General features: G+C 44.8%; 2 protein-coding genes across 3 annotated transcripts in view; one reads left to right on the top strand and one right to left on the bottom strand.

Annotated features, from left to right (window-relative positions):
* macrod2 (mono-ADP ribosylhydrolase 2) overlaps positions 1-19,769 on the top strand; it is a 381,154-nt gene that overhangs the window by 58,613 nt on the left and 302,772 nt on the right. The gene's annotated exons all lie outside the window — the stretch shown is intronic.
* On the bottom strand, positions 8,898-19,152 carry flrt3 (fibronectin leucine rich transmembrane 3). The gene is made up of 3 exons (XM_079280381.1): positions 18,983-19,152; positions 13,012-13,708; positions 8,898-12,022 (listed from the first exon to the last, which is right to left on the bottom strand). The coding sequence occupies exon 3, from the start codon at positions 11,978-11,980 to the stop codon at positions 10,031-10,033; it is 1,950 nt and encodes a 649-aa protein (XP_079136507.1). The 5' UTR covers positions 11,981-12,022; positions 13,012-13,708; positions 18,983-19,152; the 3' UTR covers positions 8,898-10,030.

The raw sequence follows: 19,769 nt of genomic DNA, 5'->3' as shown, positions 1-19,769 counted from the left end.
GTGTATATTTCAATCTACGGCAGAAAGACAGACGGACTGCAGCCTTGGGGGCTGGAGGGGCAGATGCTCTTCATTTCAGTACCCCATGTACTGAAGGGAGAAATAGCAATGGCATTCGTGCTTTCATAATGGGCAGAGAAAATGACTCATATTATTGTCCATAGTTCCTGATGTACATCTTGTGCTGCCGGTTGACCTCATACTGCGAGTGTCTCCGACTACTGTGAAACTCTGCGATTTCTCATTTCTTCATGCCGAGATATTTGTCAGCAAGACAAATTCTTCTGCATTTATTGCACTTATCGATTAAAACGATTGTCATTTTGGCTCTGAAATACATTTGCTCCATCGGGACATGGTCGCACGGTTCACCTTCACAGTGTTTAGTATTCTGGCTGGACATGATTAAGCATGGGCGAGTTTCACCGCCAGCGTGTGCAGTCACCCACTGCGGTTCAAGCACAGGGCACGAAACAATGGCCGTCAGATTAAAGGTTTCCATTAATCACCCTCAGAGATTTACATTTCTCAAGGATTTCTTTAGTTCATGTAAATGCCTGGCCGACTTTATATTCAAATCACACTTGGTGTGAAATGTGGGCTCAAATGGTCATTGATGACACATTTCACAAAGCAAAGAAACCCATGGTGATAATACATCTTCTCCACTCTGTCAAATACACATTAAAGCTGCTCAAATTAACTGCAGACCAGGAGTCGGGGAACATGAGCAAGCAATCTAAGCAAACCGCCAACCGGTACATTTTTACCCAGCAATAAGTAAATGTTTGATTTGGTTATACTCATTAAAAATTCATAACATTTCCCAGAGTCAACTGAGGCCATGTGTTTTTCCGTTTCTGGCGACAGACGGTGGCTTTGTGTGGTTAGGGAGTTGGCGGGTGACCCCAGAAAGAGCGCCTGTCCAAGAGTGGACCTGCTGCTCGCTGTGTTCTGCCTTTTGGTGGGTTTGGCATTAACCCCACTGTCGTGTTCCTCACTCCCCTCTCACCCCTGCCCTAAGACATACATAACCTGCCAGATCTGCTCTGTCATCACAGGATTAATTAAAATGCTACACTGCAAAGGCACTGGATCCCCTTGGGGCTGTGGTGTATGTATGAATGACACACACGCGCCCACACGGTCCTGTCTGACATAGTGCCAGGTTGTTGTGCTAGTCACCTCAGGGGACCTATAACCAAATGATCACCTGTAGTGATGGATGGACAGTTTCCCTCCCCCCCCTTTTTTTTATTCCAATGCATTGTACAATAATTCTCTGGCCATATTTGTGATGTGGGACATTACTTATGCCTGACTAAGTGAATTTACCCAAAACCATGACCATCTGGCTCACGCTGATGATTTGCATTTGCATGGTTTTTTCTTGCAGTGACAACTATCTCGTCAGAAGGTCCAAATTACCGACTCTCATTGTGGTTTAATTCATGCCTCTCTCACAAGGATTCAAATCATTTGAGAAGAAAAGGGGGTTACTTATTTATCCCTGACCCCAGTGATGCCCTGGCAAACAGACAATAGCGGTGAGGGGATGCTAAATGAATTCTGTTGTCCCGTGTGCTATCCCCGGCTATCGACATGATTTGATTAGTGACCTGGTAACTATGAATGTGCGGGACCTCTTCTTTCAAGTCCATCGGGGCTCCTGGGGTGACAGTCCATGTTCCAGGGTTCCGCCCCCTCCCATTGCAACCCTGCCCTCGTGTCAGGCACACACAACCAGGCGACCGGGTGATTAATGACCAAGTTCGTTGTGCCATTGACAACTTCTGGTGACTCCACACAAAAGCCATCACCCTTGTCACATTAGCAACAATCTGGGAACACTTGGCCTTATGCTGCTGGCCCGAAACACCGAGGAATACGTACGTGGTAGACAGACAGATGTATGTATACAGAGTATGTCTGCCTCAAGATCAGCATTGTCTCTTGTAAAAAAGAAAAATAAAAACGAATTATTTTAGTTTTTCTTGTATTTTCCATCGACGCGCTTGGCTTCTGGTTGGCCTCTGCACTACACACCGTAGAATCCCTCTACATTACCATGATCGGCTCAGCGTGCCTTTCCTGGCATCTCCTGATTTCATTAGTGCACTACTTCCATCAATGTACGTCTTCTCCGTCAGTTGTGTCTCTAGCTAATAATAATCCAGCATAATTAGATAATGACGAATGGGCCTGCCAGCATTCCCAGCAGTGTTTTCTGAAAATGGAAACTTTCCTCCCCGGCCCAAGTTTTTGTTTAAGTGAAATGTCTGCATATTAAAAGAGATGAGTAATTAGTAGCCTTAAAGCTCCTGCTTGTATTAAATTTTCATCCGTCTCCTGAAGAGCTTTAATTTGTGAGGTGAGTGCAGTGAGGTGAGTGCAATCTCTGGTTTAAGGGGAACAGTCTCACAAGTGGGGGGGGGAAAGTGGATATCATTTATTGAGTGTGATTATTTTCCCCTGATGAAATGGATGCCAAACTGAGATCAGCACATAACTATTTCCCAAACTTCCACAGTGTATTCACATCTCTCTGCCTACAGTAAGCGTGAAGTGTGAATTAATAAGCCCCATTGCTGTCGTCCTCGTCTCCAGTATCCTGCTCTCACCATAGCTCTCTCACCTTCAATAAGAATTGCTGTTAATGACATCTGTGGCTGGGGGTGTAACCTTTAGCACCCCGACCTGCTGTATGTCTCACTCTCACAACACTAAGAATGTCTGGGATGTCTTTCAGAATTTCTCAAGACATTTTAATTTTACTTCTCAACCTGGCTATACATGCATTCACTGAATCCACAAGTAAAACCTTCAAAAAGTGCCAACATTAGTGTTGGAATCTAACGCATACAAGAGCAAGACAACCAAGCTCTGGTTACCAAAGCATCATGTGCTGCTGCAACGTTTCCTGCACAATAACTGTGAATATTTCAGCAATGTATGATTGTCCTTATAATGCTCAACATCCTAAAGCTACAGCTCCATGAACCATTTTGACAGCTTGTTTGTCAGCAGTTGAAAACACGTTGAAATAACTTGAGAAAGAAGGATAAATCCTAAATTAAATCTTCATTTCTATATTCTTTCATGGGCTTTTTTTTTTTACTTCTTGACTCAACATTATCATAAAATATTTGATTCCCATGTTTGCGTGGCTTCATTGTAGACTTATTTAACATATAGTTTATGCTGTGGATGAATATAAGGCAGCGACTATTGAGCGATCATTAAAAACCTGCCAGCGACCCAGGCAGCATCCTCAAATAGCTTGTTTTGTTTGACCGCGATACGACAGAAAAGAGTGAAAGCGGCAAAGCGTGACATTTCAGATGCTGGAACCAGAGAATATTTTCCCTTCTCGATTTAATAAATGACTTCAATTGTTATTCCATTCTCAAAAATGTTGACTTACCATTCCAGCGCTAGATTAGTTGTGTTCGGTATATTGGTCGCAACAAAGGGATTACTAAGCATCCCAAGAAATAAGTGGAATGTTAGATATGGTTGCGTTGCCAGCTGTTTGTTTAAGCTGCCTGAGTGTCACAGTGTCTACAGACACGCACATCAGCATGTTAACTTGAGCAGGTTTTAAGCAGTGGCAAGCTCGGGATTACAGTGCCTTAGATCCTCTGACCTCTCCCTCCCACCAGCCCAGTGTACCACTCGATTGAAATAGATTGAGCAGGCTTTTATTCAAAAACAAAATCATTTCTCCTCATCCTTCTTCCCCCCTTCCCCAGTGCCCTTTCCTTCCTTTTCGGATTCTCAAATTCCTTTAAATGAAAAATGAGCGTCTCTTCCTTTGTATTTTGTACAACAGACGGTCCCATTTTGCTCCCCCCTCTATGGGGAGGAAATGAGTTGTGGGAGCAGATTCCTCTCACACAGAGATCTCAGTAATCGTGTGGCTGTGTGTCACCAGCACACCACAGTGACAGCAGCTTTTAATTAATCCCACATCCCACCACCCTGCCCTGCCCATTGGTGGCTTCTCCCCCCAACTTTTTCCTCTTAAGTCCCCCCCCCCCCCCTCTGTGTGTTTCACTGTGTTTGGATGTTGCGGTGGGGGGGGTTCTCTAACTGCAGTCTCTCAGCCCGCTGCAGCGTTGTGTGCATAACTTGTATAGTTACAGGACGACGGCGCTGTCACTTTTCCACACTTCTGAAAGCGGGAGACAGCCCACTAACTGCGTGCACATGTTCAAACGCTGCCATGTCAGCTCCACCAACTCTGTCTCAAAGAGTTCTGGAGCCGACTGAAGCTGTGCGAGTGCACCAAGTCCACATGAAATGTTGTTAACCCTTCGTGGTGGTTGGCCTGCGGGTCGCCGATGTTACCCCTTTGCTGCACCGCGGTGACCTCATGTCAAGGTGCTTGAGGACAGTGAAATAATGATGCCTTGTAGTGTTCGCGCTTTCCTCCCGGTGCCGTGATGAATGGTGACAGGTTGTATTTACGATCCTAAAAGATGCTGACGCTGCCGTCAGCATCAGCATGGTTGTAGCAAGCGTTGTGTTAGCAAAGTGGACGAAGCATGCACGCGATTAGGCTGTCATCTGAAAATAATGAGCTGCAGACGGATGCACATTGGCATGCAAATATTGTACTGAAATTTTAAAGCTGGCTGAACATAAAGGAGAGAAGATAATGGATCAAAGAGGAGCCCTGGCCTCCCTGCTGCAGATCTGCTGGGGGTAATGGATAAGTTGGATCCCTCAGAACCTTAAGGAATGAAATAATTATTCCCCTGCATCAGACTTCATGGACAAATGGGACTGAGGGTCGATTAAGTTCTACGGGGGACGTGGTGTTGATCTCATAAAGGGCATCAGGAGATGTATGGCCTCTTACAAGATCATTTAAACCACTTAATGTAGGACAGGAATTAATGGCTGCCATAGAGCAGAGTCAATTATATGGATATTTTCAAAACATATTGTGTATAATTCACAGTGTAATGGCACGGACACGATCAGCCTCTCTGCTTTTGTTTTGGTTCTAGTTTTAAATGAGATTATTGACTGTATTTCGGGGTACAGAACAAGTGGCTGTCTTCATGCAGCGATATAGATGTGTTGTCACCGTCCGCCCGTGGTGGGGCGGCACAGTCTTGATGGCGGTGGCTCCTGTTAATTAATATTAATGTCACATAATTTAGAGTTGCGATAGATGTATGGCCACGCCTTGTGCTCTCAGGCAAAAAATTGGATTCATTAAGAAGACTGAGGAGCCGGTTAGGTTGTTTGGCCCCATGGTTTCAGGTCACTGAGTAATGTGAGGAGATGGAGAGGGTCTTGGCCTGGAGGATGGGAGAGGGGGGGGGGGGAGCCAGTCAGAGACAGAGTGGTGGGGACAACACCCCCACACTGGAGCACATCACTCACACGTATCTCACCGGACTCAGTGTTTTAGGCTGCGCCTCTCGGAGGAGGAGGAGGAGGAGGAGGAGGAGGAGGAGGAGGAGGAGGAGGAGGAGGAGGAGGAGGAGGAGGAGGAGGAGGAGGAGGAGGAGGAGGAGGAGGAGGAGGAGGAGGAGGAGGAGGAGGAGGAGGAGGAGGAGGAGGAGGAGGAGGAGGAGGAGGAGGAGGAGGAGGAGGAGGAGGAGGAGGAGGAGGAGGAGGAGGAGGAGGAGGAGGAGGAGGAGGAGGAGGAGGAGGAGGAGGAGGAGGAGGAGGAGGAGGAGGAGGACTCCCCCCCCCTCCAATCACAGACTCTCATTAGCATGTATCTCGGCACATTTGAATGACAAATGGGATTTGATTCAGAACTATGTGAACAAACTATAAGCACTGTGGCAGAGGATACATGTAGAGCGCAAATGCTTTACATCAGAGCATTCAGAACAGTCACATTTTTGTATCCCTTCTACACACAAACACGGTATATGCAAATTTCATTCATTGGCAAGGGTGCAGACTTTGTGGGAGGCCCCGAGCCTCGGTTTGGCTTCTGACCTCAGCACGACTCTGCTCAGCATTTAGAGGCCATTAAATTGTGGCTCTGTTTGATGTGCAAGCTGTGTGCAACAGGATGTGAGGGAGAGGGAACAGCAAGCGCCCCTTTTATTTTTGTTTTGAGTGAGTGGTTGTTTTGGGCATTTTAGTCCGTGTTGATGAGGCAGGTTTTTTTCTTTACAAGAGTTTAAAAACAAGGTGTTCTTATTCTGTGGTAAACACTTTTGAACAAAAGGAGACGTCTACTTTTTCTCTACATTATGACCATTTAGTCGTACGAGACGATAATATTCAACTTTAATAATTCCTCAACAGCAGGCTCTCTGATTTAGTAGTTATTTTAAGGCGCCTTCACTGAGTATGCCTAATCATGTTGATACACCAAATCAAAAGAACTCAAATGGGTCTTCTTTGTATCAACTCATTGGCTTAACCTTACGCTGTGAGCCTTTGTATGCTTTTGAGGACAATTAAGCCATTAGTTAAACAGCTGACCCTTTCTTCCGAGTGTTTTTGCCCATCATTTCTGGCGTCCCAGCTTAGAATGGCCTGTAATGAAAGCAGGGGGGTTCCTCCTGAGCTAAGCATCCATTTGGTGGACAGGTTGCCTATCAGAGTCCCTGATGACTGGCTGTGTTTTGGGGGCATTGATATGCATCCATTTTTCATCTCATGTGCTCCTTGAACTGAGTGTGACTGCAACTCACTGACCTCTAATCAGTTTTCGGGTCACAAGGCCTGTGCTTTTTTTGTTTTTTTTGATCGTGCTAATGGTGTTGACGGAGAAGACCCATGCTCAGCTATTGGCAGCGGTGGGGTCATCCAGGGGTGCTGTGATATGAGCATCTATAGGAATGCAAATGTGACCGACGGGCTGCCCAGTACATTACAATAGGCCCGGGGCAGACAGTGCAGCTGCCGCCATTAGTTCTAATCTCTGGGTTACAAAACAGACATAATTAGGTTCTGAGTGTGTCACACAGGAGACAAATGCATGTGACATCTTGTGTTGTTTGAAGACCTGTCTGACCTCTGTGAGACCGTGAGAGTGATTAAATAACTGTTTAAAGGGACAGATGGGTCAAGGGTCATGAGTGATAAGTGAGGTCGCACGGGGTTGCCGGCAGTCTGGTTCATCAATTTTGTCTCATACTTTGGTCAGCCGAACTGCACAAAGCTGCTCTGGTTAATGTGTTATTTCTAGTGAAAGTCGCAACAATAGCTCGCTCCTCTCACCATTTGGCTGAACTGTAATTTATCACACAGGTGAGTGAAAATGTGAGTGCAGTTTGCTCATTGTCTGCATACTTGCATACAGTCACTACAAACCCGTGTGAGTAATTAACTAAATCCCAAAAGCTCATCAATAACATAAAACAAATGCTGTTCTAGCTGAAGCAGTGATCTCATCGGTACAATTTGTTTCGCCTTGTCTGGCTCAAAACGAACACTTGAACCACTTTAAGAGGTTCTCTCATTCAGCGAGAATGTGATGCTGTGAAGGCCGTTAATAGCAGTGAGAAAACGGTATTTTTGTTCAGTAATGTACCTGAAAACACATCATAGCACATTGTGTTTATTGTATGTGTCTGTAGAATGCCACCATAAAAAGTGTGATAGCTGTTACCTCTGACGAAGAGGCTTCGTTCACTTCGGAGTAATAAAAGAAAAATTACCAACATTCCAAGGTTTTATCATTTAGTTTTCCCTTTACTTTACTCCGATAAAATAGGACTAAGCCTGAACAGTCAAAGAACAAGAAACTATTGACAGAGTTCATATGGAAACTGTTACCATTCAGTATTCTAAAAGTAGACCATCTGTTTACTTTGATTTCAAGTGAATGTGATATATATTTAGTGTACAGGGCAGGCTTAGTGTATACTTAAGGTTTGGATAGCGTGTGCAGCTTTTAGCGGCTGCCCTTACTGTAATTAAAGCTTTCCCCTGTGTTAAGAGCTTGTGGGTGTGTGAATGTGGGTCTGCCATATTTTTTGTGATACACACTGAATACTTGTGCTTTTGTGTGAGAGTACGGTCAGTGCTAGAGTCCAGTGTGTGTATAATCTGAAATGCATTAACTTTGTGCTAGCTGTCAAAAGATGTTCTGTTGGATGCATTTGTAAAATGGGCTAACAGGCTATTTTACTGCTTTTGCATGTGTACCTTTTCATGGGCCCTTGCCGGGGTGAGCTGCAGCCATGTCATTAAGTGTGCTTCCTGAAGCCCGGAGCAGTGTGTATATATACTTTGTCCCCATCAGGGTCTGCCCGTACCACCCTCCATATGGTGCCTCGTCATTCGTTTTCTGTTGCCCTGGTGCCTGGGAGGTTCATCAAACCCTAGAGTCCAATCTCTCCACAGCCTACTTCTACTCTACTGTGACATTTCTCTCTCTGGCCAATCGGAGAAGTCACACATGGCTTCACCGCACGAAAGAACAGCAGCAGCCTCGAGCAGATGTTGCTCTGCAGACTGCCCATGGAGTGGAAAACTGGGTTTCGAGAACAGTATCTCGGTTATTGTAAAAGGGTTCACAATGTCTTAAAAGGAGAGATGTGGGTTTAAGGCTATGAACTTAAGACCTGAGAGTTCAGATCGTTGAGAAGGATAAAAATGCAGTAGGTTATGTTTTTCTTCTGTTTTCCAGCACCGAGACAGTATTTTGAGACGTGAATGAATAAAACATGTCCCCTGTAGCCTTCTTTTTTTTTACTCCAGGGCAGTTCACATTTCTACAAAGATATAATTTGCATGAGTAGAAAAAAAATAAATTGAGCAATCGCAGCAAAGCATGATGGGATAATAGTGATTTAACAGAACAATTAAAAGTGTTTTGAGTGAGGTTTGTTGTACTCAAGGTAAGGAAGAGCAAAGTTATTTTTGTCCACTTTTATTCTGTAATATTTTTCATATTCAAGTGTGTGTGAAAAAAAGTCACTGGTTTCTTAAAAAGCTAAATACAATAAGCATTGGATCAAGGCACATACAAGACTGGCCAAAGGGCATACAATGCACTTTGGTTTTCAATTGTTAAGAACAGTTAACTTCAAATTGTGGAAACATAACAGTGTGTTCATTTGGAAAATTATACAAAATAATAGTCATAACAAGGAGTTGCCGACACTGTGGTAATTCTAATGGAAGCTATCATGTTTTGTCTTTTCGGCCTGGTGACTAGAATGACGTATGGTACATGGTACTAAAGAATGCCGCCATTGTCGTTTGGCCATTGTTGGCTTGTACAAATAGAGCTAGTGGGGGGGTCCTCTGTGTCAGCCTGTCTAGTCTACTTGTTTTGAGGAGCAGAGGGCTCCTTAAGGTCGGTGTGCTTTATCTGCCCTGTGCTGTGGTCTACAATCCTATCGGAAACACTGGAACCCTGCTCGGGTGGCTTTGCTGTGTTTCCTCTTCTTGCAAAACGGAAAGAAAAATCACACATCTAACAAAGCAGAGAAATAAAGCATGGCACCTCATCTTTAGTTACTCGTACTCCAATCAGGTTTAATACTACAGTCAGACTCTTGGTCCGCATTGTGTGGCGACAGCTACTGGCTGCTCGTTCTTTTTCCAAGGGCAACATGCCTGCTTTGCGAATTAGTCGATCAGCTGTGCCTTGGTTTACTTCATGTCATTTTTTTGCCTTTTTGTTTTTCAGACAGCCATAAAGTTAAAATAATGACCTGTGCTTATACTACAAGGTTTTCTAAGGTCTGATTGTTCAACACAGCAATGAAAACCCACTTTCACAGTTGACAAGTCATCATATCTCAGAAGAACACAGAGTTTCTTTTAGTTGGTCGATAACCTTAAGCAAAGGAAATACAGTACAAATTACTACAAATTCCTAAAATATAGAATTGCAGTTAGTTACAATACCCACTGATGGTTCAGTGATGTCCTGCAACTGGAACGTCCTTCGTCCTCATAAAATGTCCTTAAATATAAATTATATGGCAAATGTACAGAACATTGCTTCCTTAGTCTTATAGATCCAGTGTTTTGTAAAAGTCTTGCCACTCTGTTTATGTCACGCACTCATCACGAATGGCCATGCGCAATATCATGAATGGGAATGGTCTGAATCCGGTATTCCACTGTCTCTGTAGCTCCTGTTGCTGATACTGTTCTCGTTATGTGGGCTCTTGTATAAAGTCAGACCATTCGGTGGGAAAATCGTGTGTATCACAAATTCCTCCTTGGTCACGGGCAGGTGATTTATGGGTATCATTTGAAAAGAAGTCTCTCGTATTTCGAGGATGGAGGTGTCCTTCTTTGTGCCAGCCTCAGCATAGTCGTCCTTTCTCCGACGGCCTTTGTTGTAGGTGCAGTTTCTGGAAAAAAGCGACCCGTTCCTGTGGACGTACCAACACACCAGTGCCAACATGATTATTGCCAAAAGAGCCACAGCCCCTCCAATGATAGCAGCCAAAGGCAGACTGGAATTTTTGTAAGGCTCTTTCTCCTGCTCTCTGTTTAACGTTGTAGTCGGGTTGTATGATTTGTGGGAACCAGTCTCTGTCTCGATGCAAACAGGGGTCTCATCTGACAGGTAAATGTTGCTGGTCTCCATGGGAACCATGCATATCCTATAGGAAGACTCTTGCTCCAGTTCCGTGAGCAGGTACTCCTTCCTCTCCCCCTGCACGATGGTCTCAGTGATTGAGCCGAAGGCAGGGCTGTGACCCAGCTTCAGCCAGCTGAGCCGCAGGGCAGTCATGGGCTGCGACACCCTCCATGATATGTGTATTGCATTTGCACTACTTGACTTCACACTGATGGTGATGATCTTTCTGCCCGAAGAGGTGGTCGTGCTATGGTACTTCCTACCAAAGTTGGGCCCTTTTACCACAGGCCTTTTAGTCACAAACAAGGGCCACTGGGGCTGTGTGGGGCGCATGGTGTTGGAGACTGTGCTCGTCTCATACGTGGGGAGTTCTCCATCTGTGCAGTCAAACATGTCGGTAGTTAGGTCTTTAATTGCCATGCCTTTGACCTTATCAGGACCCTGGCACATGAAGCCACGCACATTCACCTTAGACGGTAACGACCGCAGCCAGTCCCGCACCCATTTCATCCTGCACGTGCATTGCCAGGGGTTGTTGCGTAGCAGGAGCTGTGTGAGGTTGTCCAGATCTTCAAACACACCCTGTGGGAGGCTGCTCAGGTTGTTGCCAGACAGGTCCAGGCGATACAGCTGCCTAAGGAAGGCGAAAGCCCCAGGCGGGACCCGATTAATGTGATTATCTTGTAGCTGCAGCTTCTCCAAACTGTTGCCCGGCAAGTTGGCTGGCGGCGATGTCAAGGAGTTCCTCATTAGCGAGAGCTCTGTCAGGTTGATCAGGTTTATGAGAGCCATCTCTCCAATCCCACGGTTGTTGAGCAAGTTACCATCCAGGATCAGCCGCTTCAGGTTGATGAGATCTTGCAGCGACTGCTCTGTAATGGTGGAGATGCGGTTGTCATCAAAGCGCAGCTCCTCAATGCTCATGGGTAGGCCTGAAGGGATCGTACTTAGGTGGTTTCTGGAGAGAAACAGCAGTCTGAGGTGATTGCTGTCTCTAAAGGCCCCCTCCTCTATGCTGACTGCAGATACAGAGTTATCATCCAGGTGAAGTTCCTCAATGTAGGGGATTTGAGCTAAAGAGTCGTGGGTAATCATCCGAACGTTGTTCTCCTGAAGGTGGAGCTCTTTCAGCCCAAGAGGAAGGTTGGTGGGGAACTCATCCAGATTGTTGCAGTAAAGGTAGATCTTCTCCACGTTTGACAGCCTGCGGAGCTCTGCAGGAATGCCTGAGCTCCTGATGCGATTGTTTTGCAGAAAGAGCACTGTAGAATCCAGGGGCAGACCAGTAGGAATGGAAGTCAGGCCACGGTCATTACAGTAGATGAAGGTCCCATCGCAGCGGCAGGCGGAGGGACACGAGGCGGAGGTCACCAGGGGGTTAGCTAGACCCAGCAGCAGTCCTACCCTGATGAGGAAGAGGATAAAGGCCTGGCATTGACGCACCATCTTGAAGCTGTGTTGCCTTGCTGTCGAATCACTCAACAGCCCCTGGGGAGAAGACACAAGGGTACATTTAATGCACAAGGCCTTTAAAGGAGAGCCAAATTCCTGTTCTCATAATTGCTGGGTGTTTGAAATGCTGCCTGCAGCACTTTCCTAGATTAAATAACTGATGAAAAAATCAGTTTGAAATCCTCCTGTTAAATGTATATGAATTGATCATTAGAAGTGCCAGACAGTAAAAATAAGAGTGAGACATTTTTTTCCCCCCCGACAGTAAACTGTTTGCTTCAGAGCTTTCTTTACGTCATCTGTTTTTCTTGAATTAAAAGTTTAAAAAGCAGCCTGCTTTAGAAACGAGGTTTATCTTCTGAGCTTTGTGAATAGAATCTCTGTGACTCGGCTCTTTGGCCCTGACTTGTGAAATGTAATAGCATCCCTTCGTTGTTTTACACATTTTCTGAATCTTTCTCAAGGCTGCCTTTCATCGCTACAGACCACGAGAGCGAACAAAGTCAGGCTTTGTTGATGAGCTGTTGTGGAACTGACATACTCTTTAAATCCTGTTAGATCGTTGCCCATGCCTTTCCGCCGTTCAAATTCTGTGGTTTAACTGGGCTCTTACAAGGGAGGGAAGGAATATCTCTCCTCACAGAAAAGAGGTTTGATAAAAGTCTTTAGCACGTTTAGATCCAAGAGGGTCAGGTTTATCTGAGGTTACAAGATTACATTTGTGAGCTTCATCCTTCCACGGAAAATGTGGTACATTTCAAATATATCTAATAAAAAAAAGATTCAATTTTACAGTACATAAAGTTGGTATTAACAAAACCGTGACGCACAGCAGAATGTGCCAACTGCTAGTCTGTCTATTTTTTTCCACTATTGATGTGTAGTTCCCCTTTTAATTAGGCTAATACTGATTTATTGCTTTAATTATGCATTCCTGCCATGACCTCTCTTCCTGCATGTCTCATTAGAAATTGTGGTCTGGTCAGTGAGGTGGAAAAAAGCAAAGCAATCCGTATTCGTCATACCTGATTTATAGACGTGGTAAATCCGTTCCAGCCACCGAAAATCCAATCAAGATTTCCTCTTGAATCTGTTCTTATCCTTTCTGAAAGGGAAAAAGTTTGTCCGAGGGGTTTCTGGCGATATCCTGACCTAGTCAGTGTTTGCTGAGCTGATCCTTGTTTGGACGATGACCTCCTCTGTGTAGTCAGAGGCTCATGCTTTCAATGCCTTCACCATGGCAGATAAGCCTGTCGAAAAAAAGCATCCCCTCTCACTGACAAAACATGCGCTCGCAGGTAATATTAAAAATCCTAACTGCGGTTGAGCTCAACAGCCATAACTGCAAATGAGATGTTTTGGGTGTTGTATAGTGTTCCGCGTGTAGGACGAAGGCTCCTTTCTGCAATCAAGCCTGACAGGCATGATGAGTCGACACAAAGCTGGTCTGAGCCATGCCAAGCCCCTGTGCCACAGGCTCAATACGGGCCTGTTCACTCGTGTACTCCAGGTCTTCAGGTAACCCAGAATCCTCTGCTCCCTTGTCGAGCCTGTATACACATTAATCCAGGGCTTTGGTCCCTTTCCCTGAAGCAGATAACCAATGTTCTCCTTTCCTTTATGGAGCAAAACAGGGCACGGTGCTTATCCTTCTTGGCCCGGACTCCCTCACGCTTCTGCAGCTTGACTCGTACGTGCCCTCCTCACACCTGTGATGGTGCTCTGAAAAATACCAAGAGACAAACATACTTAGTGCCCACATTCAGTCAGTACAAAACAATGTCTTGATTATCAGGCAGAAAGAGCGTGAATAAAAATACGTTCATTGAGCATGTTTGTGTTATTTATACCTTGTTTTTTCTTCATTATTTCCCCTTTTAAAATTCTAAAATACATCACTCTCTACACCCCTTTACATTTAAGGTCCTCATTTCAGGATTTTAGTATGAAACCGTATGTTGATACTGAGGAAATCTAATTAAGTTTAGGAATGTGTTTGATACTGAACTCTAACCTCCCTCACATTGTGAATTCTTATTTAGAAATACCCTTTCTTCCCGCCTATCATTTAGCCTGTTGACCTTTTACAGCCCGTTACTCGAACACACAACCTTTCTTTTCTATGGTGATACAAGAAAGAATGTCTGTGCATACGAAAGACAACAGTGATCTAGACCCCAACACAATGGCTGAGGGTTGAGTCCCTGTGCCTTTCTCAGTCCAGTTCACTGCTTGGCTGAGCGTCGGGTGTTTTACAAGAGAACTCCTGTGTAAGTTCAGAAACGAGAGGAAAAATGGATCCAGTCAATTCTTAATGAATTGCTTGCATTGATAAAAAGCACCCATGACAAACGAGGCCGATTTGTGTTTTGTATGGAGAAGAGGATGGCCGCTGCATCCATCCTTGTCACTCCCAGCTCGCTCTCTCTGTGACCCCTCACCCTCACCCCATCCTCTATGAATGCTGCTTCTGTTTGTAAAAATAGAATTCCCTCTGCCAAACAAAATGTTATGTTTCCTCTTACAACACAATAGCTTTGTGTCCTTTATATGCGACCATTCATGTGGCCCGCTGGCCGCCCGTGTTTGCTGTAAAACATGTAAAGGTAAATTAGGAACAAGGGGCCCGGCCATTTAACAGTTGTAGCCCTTGACAAGGAGGAGATTAGGGAACTGAGAGGCTTGAAACTCGATTACAACTCCTGAGATGCCGTCTAATAATAACGCCACTTCTTCCTTCTGTTCAATCTAAACACGGTCCCCTTGTCCACGATTACATTACTTGTAGATTAGAGTCTGGGGGAAAAGCACCAGATGTGACCTCCACTAACTTCTGGAATAAAAGAGTCTGACGAGTGGTAAAAAAAACCAGATGAAATTCAGTCATCGAGTTTTACAAAATGGAGAGATGATCGAGGGATATGTGCTGTCTGTCTGTTGGAATTAACTTTTATTGCAGCTCTTAGTCAAGCTGTTTCAATTTTAAATGGCCCTTTTCGCCTCATTTTGTAAAGTTCTCCCTCCTCTGAATAACGTCAAGTATGTAGTCCTGATTTGAATCCTAAAATCGTAGCATTTCAAATTACAGCATTTCTGTCTCATTAAGAACCCAGCAAGACCCATCTTCACTTGGAAGGAGAGGCTTTTAGGCTTGTGAGACGGGAGGATTCTCTGCATAAAAAGCCACATATATCAGACGGTGCAACCTTTCCAGTCAGTCCAACTTTCTATGGCGATTACATCTCTGTTCCCTGCTGGGATAACAGAACGGGGCTCAGTGTCCAGTACACGGGGCAAGTGCGTGGTCATTCTTTTATGACCACTGGTGTAAATATCGTCTGAGCAAAAACACAATGTATCCTCTGCCTCGGTGTGATGTTGTATTGTGGGTGATTTATCAGATGTCTACTTTGAGGTAATCATGCTTACTTTTACGAGGAGCCTAGTCAGGCCTAGGTGCTCGGCTGTGTGTGTTTTTCGCTCCCTTTTCTTTCCACGCTCATCGGATTTCAGGAGAGTGGCCCCTCTCCATTGTTCACCACCAGGCAAGCATGTGGACCGTGTAGCCTCAACAGAGAGGGGGTTCAGCTATTAAAACATTTCATTCAGGCAATTAAAAAATGCCTCTCTACTTCATACTGTCCATTTTGGAAGCCTTTTCTTTCGCATTTACTATTAATGTAAACACACGCAAGTGTACTCGCACGTGCTACGTACATGCAAACCCAATCATTTTTAGGGCACCGGAGGCCGAGTTAAACATTCTTAGTGACGGATGTCTTTCTCCGTCGCTCTAATAAGCTCCGTCGGCCGACAGGGGATTTCTGTAGCAGTCAAAGTGACTTCTGCTTCATTTAATCCGAACTGGCAAAGTTCAATTGAGCATCCTGGTAAAATTGTGTCTGCGTGTGTGTCTGCGTGTGTGTGTGTGTGTGTGTGTGTACAGCTAGTTACCTTTCAGTGGAGAGCGTGGGAGGCTTGCACAAAGCTGGACACTGATAGCCATTGTGAGCTCAACACGCATAAATGCACTTTAGTCTGCAATAACAGAGCCCAGGACTTTGCAAAGAAAGGCTTTGCGAAACCTCGAATAGAAACAATTTCTTGCCTGTCAAACGTGTTGCGGGGTGATCATGACTTTTAGTGAAATACATGACATCGGCTTCATTTAGGGGGGGAAGAGCTGTAGAAGAAGAAATGGCTGCCTGTTAAATTATTCATGAGCACTGAAATTAATTTTGAACCACAGTAGAGCTCTCCATTGGGAAATCAATGTTTGTATTCGCTGCTAATTATTTATTCTAATTCATAATATAGTTTTGAGTTATGATTGATGGCACACAATATTGTTATAGTGGGTTATATTTTTAATTGTTTTTTTTAGATTTTGGTCATGAAAATAGTTTTTGATTTGCAGTGTAGTTTTGCAAGTTAAAACTAGAAAATATGAATTGTTCATGGTCGTGTGATCATGCAAATAAATGTACCTATTATGGTTAAGGGCAGTTGAAGCGAACCTGATACGAAAGCAAAATATAGTGTTCAATTGTATTTTGTTGTATTTTATTTTTAATTCATGATTTTCGTAAAGGAGGTGTGTTTTTGAAATGTGCCAAGTGAAGCCTTAGGTCTGCCATTGAGTCCCATATTAGTGAGTTGCGTGTCACAACACCGGGCAGCGGCCTGCTGTGGTGCCGACACACAATGGAACATTCATGGTCACATCTGAATTCACAGGGACACAGGACACGTTTCAGCCGAAGAGCAAATGGGCCAGAATCTCTCGATAGTTTCACCGATTTGGGACGTGGCCTCCTGCCGCTGCCTTTAGACGGGCTGGCCAGATGATAGTTTTGAGGCCTTGGATGGACGGGGGTCTCTCTTTTGTAATGGCCTGAAAGGAGAGATCTATAGCAGCTGCAGTGGTTTTTCCCCACATGGGGGTGGTAGGCACTGCAAGATGAAATGTGTGTGTGTGTCTGCATGTGACGAGCAAACACCAAAACATTGCATACTCATGTTAAGGGAGCCCATCTCGGCACAGGCCCGACACCTTCCTACAATACTGAGATTTGTTAACCTCCCTACTGGCCCATGTGCAGTTTACAGAGCCACAGCGCTCACAGAGGGTTTTTCCTGCAGTATTTGTGCCTTACTCATTACCAATATGAAATGATTTGACTTTTAAAGCTGGGGATAGATGTTAAAAGGTTACTGCTTCGTGGCTGAATACATTGTGAAAAGAACTGAATTAGGCCTCCTCGGAGCACAGTGTCGACTGTGAAATATGTCTTGGTAGTTTATAAAAGTCCTGTTATTACTTTCCCCCCCTCACACAGTTATTCATATTTTATGCTTTAACTCTTCTGGCAATGTGAGATTGTGTCTGTAGTGACCTGGTTAGTTGTTAATCTGCAGTGTGAATTCCCTCTGAGAGCAATCGACTGGGGACGCTTGCCTCAGGCAGTCATCAGTGAAGACAATTTGGTCTGTCCTCATGTCTGCTATGTTTAACAGGCTATTTATTTCTTTGTCCCTCAAACACACCGAACAACAAAGAGCCACCATTACATTGCTTGACAATTGAAGTCAAGCTTGCGTCTGCTATTGATTAACTGGAATCCGGCTGCAGCATGTGTATAAATCATTATTTAAAGCCTGGATGACCTTATCGTTGCATGACGGTAATGTTAAATTGGATGAACAACTGTCCCTGCCCTGGTGTTGCCAATAATACATCCAGCTTAAATACAGTGCCATAGAACTGAAGGCAGCTTTATTGCATTGATCCAATGGGATAAATAGCAGGTTTGAATAGAGAGCGCATTGGATTCATTAGCGCCATAGATTGACGTTAGATTGTCACTCGGCCATATGAGCAGGAGGTGTTATCTGACTGCAAACCGCGTTTATTTATGGATGATTATGTTGTTTCAGGCATTGCTAATGTAACGTCACAGTATGTTCGTTAAATGAGCCGCTGCATGTGTGCGAACTGGTGCGTATGCAACTTAAATATCTTTTCTTTTGTGCGTTTCCAGGGGACCTTTATGACTGCGCCTCTACATTCAGCAGGCTCTACAGCTCTCACAACGGATGATGGGTCTCTTTTTTTTTTTAGGGGGGACATCTGTATTATCTGCAGACAAGCTTGCATTGGCCCACGGTACATTTCAATGGAGTGGGGCATGAATAGAGCCGGCCCAGACCGTGACGATGGAGACTCATTTAGCGGAGTTTCTCCAGCTGCCCCTTCATGTAACTCCGCGGGATCCGCACTGCAATTTCAGCGGCACACCGGGGAGCCTCCGGAGCGGCTGCGACGCCGAGACTAAAATCACACAGTCCCCATAATCCGATCAAGTTTGCGTATTCGCCACCGTTTATTTCCCCACCGGTTGAGGAATAGCTGAAACAAGGAACGGAAAGATTTTACACTCCCCTGTTGCTCTGAAGTGCTTTTTTTTTTTTTTTTTTTTTTTCAACATGTTGTGGCCAATGTGTTCTACTGAGGCGGAGTGCGAATGTGACCGAAAAGCAAATTTAGCGTGTCGCAACCAGAAATGCGTCTCTACAGTGGAAGGTTGGAAAAAGGGGAGAAACCCCCCAGAGACGAGGTGTTGGTGGTCTCTGTGAGAATAAAGACGGACAGGGTGCCGAGCAGCAAGCAAGGTGCTGAGATGACGAGAAACATGAATAATGTTTTAAAATCTGCCACGCTGAGCAGAACCACTTAAACTAACGGAGCTCCATTTGGTTGTTTGGAAGAAACGTGCACTCGCGATTTCTGTTCTTACTAAATATTAAGGATTTGCTACACAACTACATCAGAGGAACCATTTTGAGTCGAGAATTAAAAAATAAAGAATGGGGTAGGGGGGGGGAAGAGGGCAACGAATTAAGATACAAGCAACTCCTGAGGATCCCGCATGACTTTAAATTCCTCCTGCCAGAGAGAAGATCCAAAAAGGACTGTACCAGCAAAAACGCACTTACCTCTATAATCAAACAAAAAAGGGAAAGTAACAGGTATCCTCTTAAATTGGGGCTCACAACGGGGGAAAAATAATCCAATCCAGGCTATGAGGACTTAAATTCAGATCCCAAAAAAACCCCTCCTCTGGCTCACGAGGCTAGAGCTGTTTAGAGTTTATCTGTAGCAGCACTGCTATGTTTACTGGTGCCCCTCACACACATACACAATCTGTAGGCTGTTCAGGGACGGAGGTAGATCTCAATACAAATGTGGAGTTGTGTTTGCCTCTTGCTTCAATAGAGCACTGATGTCATCTGGAGGAGGGGTCTCTCGCTCTCTCTCTCTCTCTCTCCCCCCCTCTCGCTCTCTCTCTCGCTCTGTGCAAAGGAGAAATGCAGTGTTGGATGGATACACTAGGGGGAGTGGAGGAAAGCAGAAAGGCACTTGCATCCTAGACGTGTGCACTTAAAGAGGAGTGAATAGTCACTGGTTGGAAAGCAATGCTCACTGTCAGAGGAAATGTACAGTATGTGTGTCCACGTTGGTGAGAATGAGGGACACACACACACTCACACTCACACACACACACACACACACACACACACACACACACACACACACACACACACACACACACACACACACACACACAGCCTTTTACTTGTAGTGGTTTGTTTGTAGCTGCATGTGGTTTTGTGAGCTGTAGTTGAATTATAATTAGCATATTTGTTTGAGATGTGGCAGGATAATTCATGATTAGGTTTTTTTGGCACCAGTGGCTTCATCACCGATGTTATGATTTGTCAA

The sequence above is a fragment of the Melanostigma gelatinosum genome (genome assembly GCF_949748355.1).
Source record: "Melanostigma gelatinosum genome assembly, chromosome: 12".
Classification (NCBI taxonomy): domain Eukaryota; kingdom Metazoa; phylum Chordata; class Actinopteri; order Perciformes; family Zoarcidae; genus Melanostigma; species Melanostigma gelatinosum.
This window is presented reverse-complemented; position numbering and strand designations above follow the sequence as displayed.

Coding starts and splice junctions, on each gene's coding strand:
- flrt3 (XM_079280381.1), bottom strand. CDS start 11,980: ATGGTGCGTCAATGCCAGGCCTTTATCCTCTTCCTCATCAGGGTAGGA.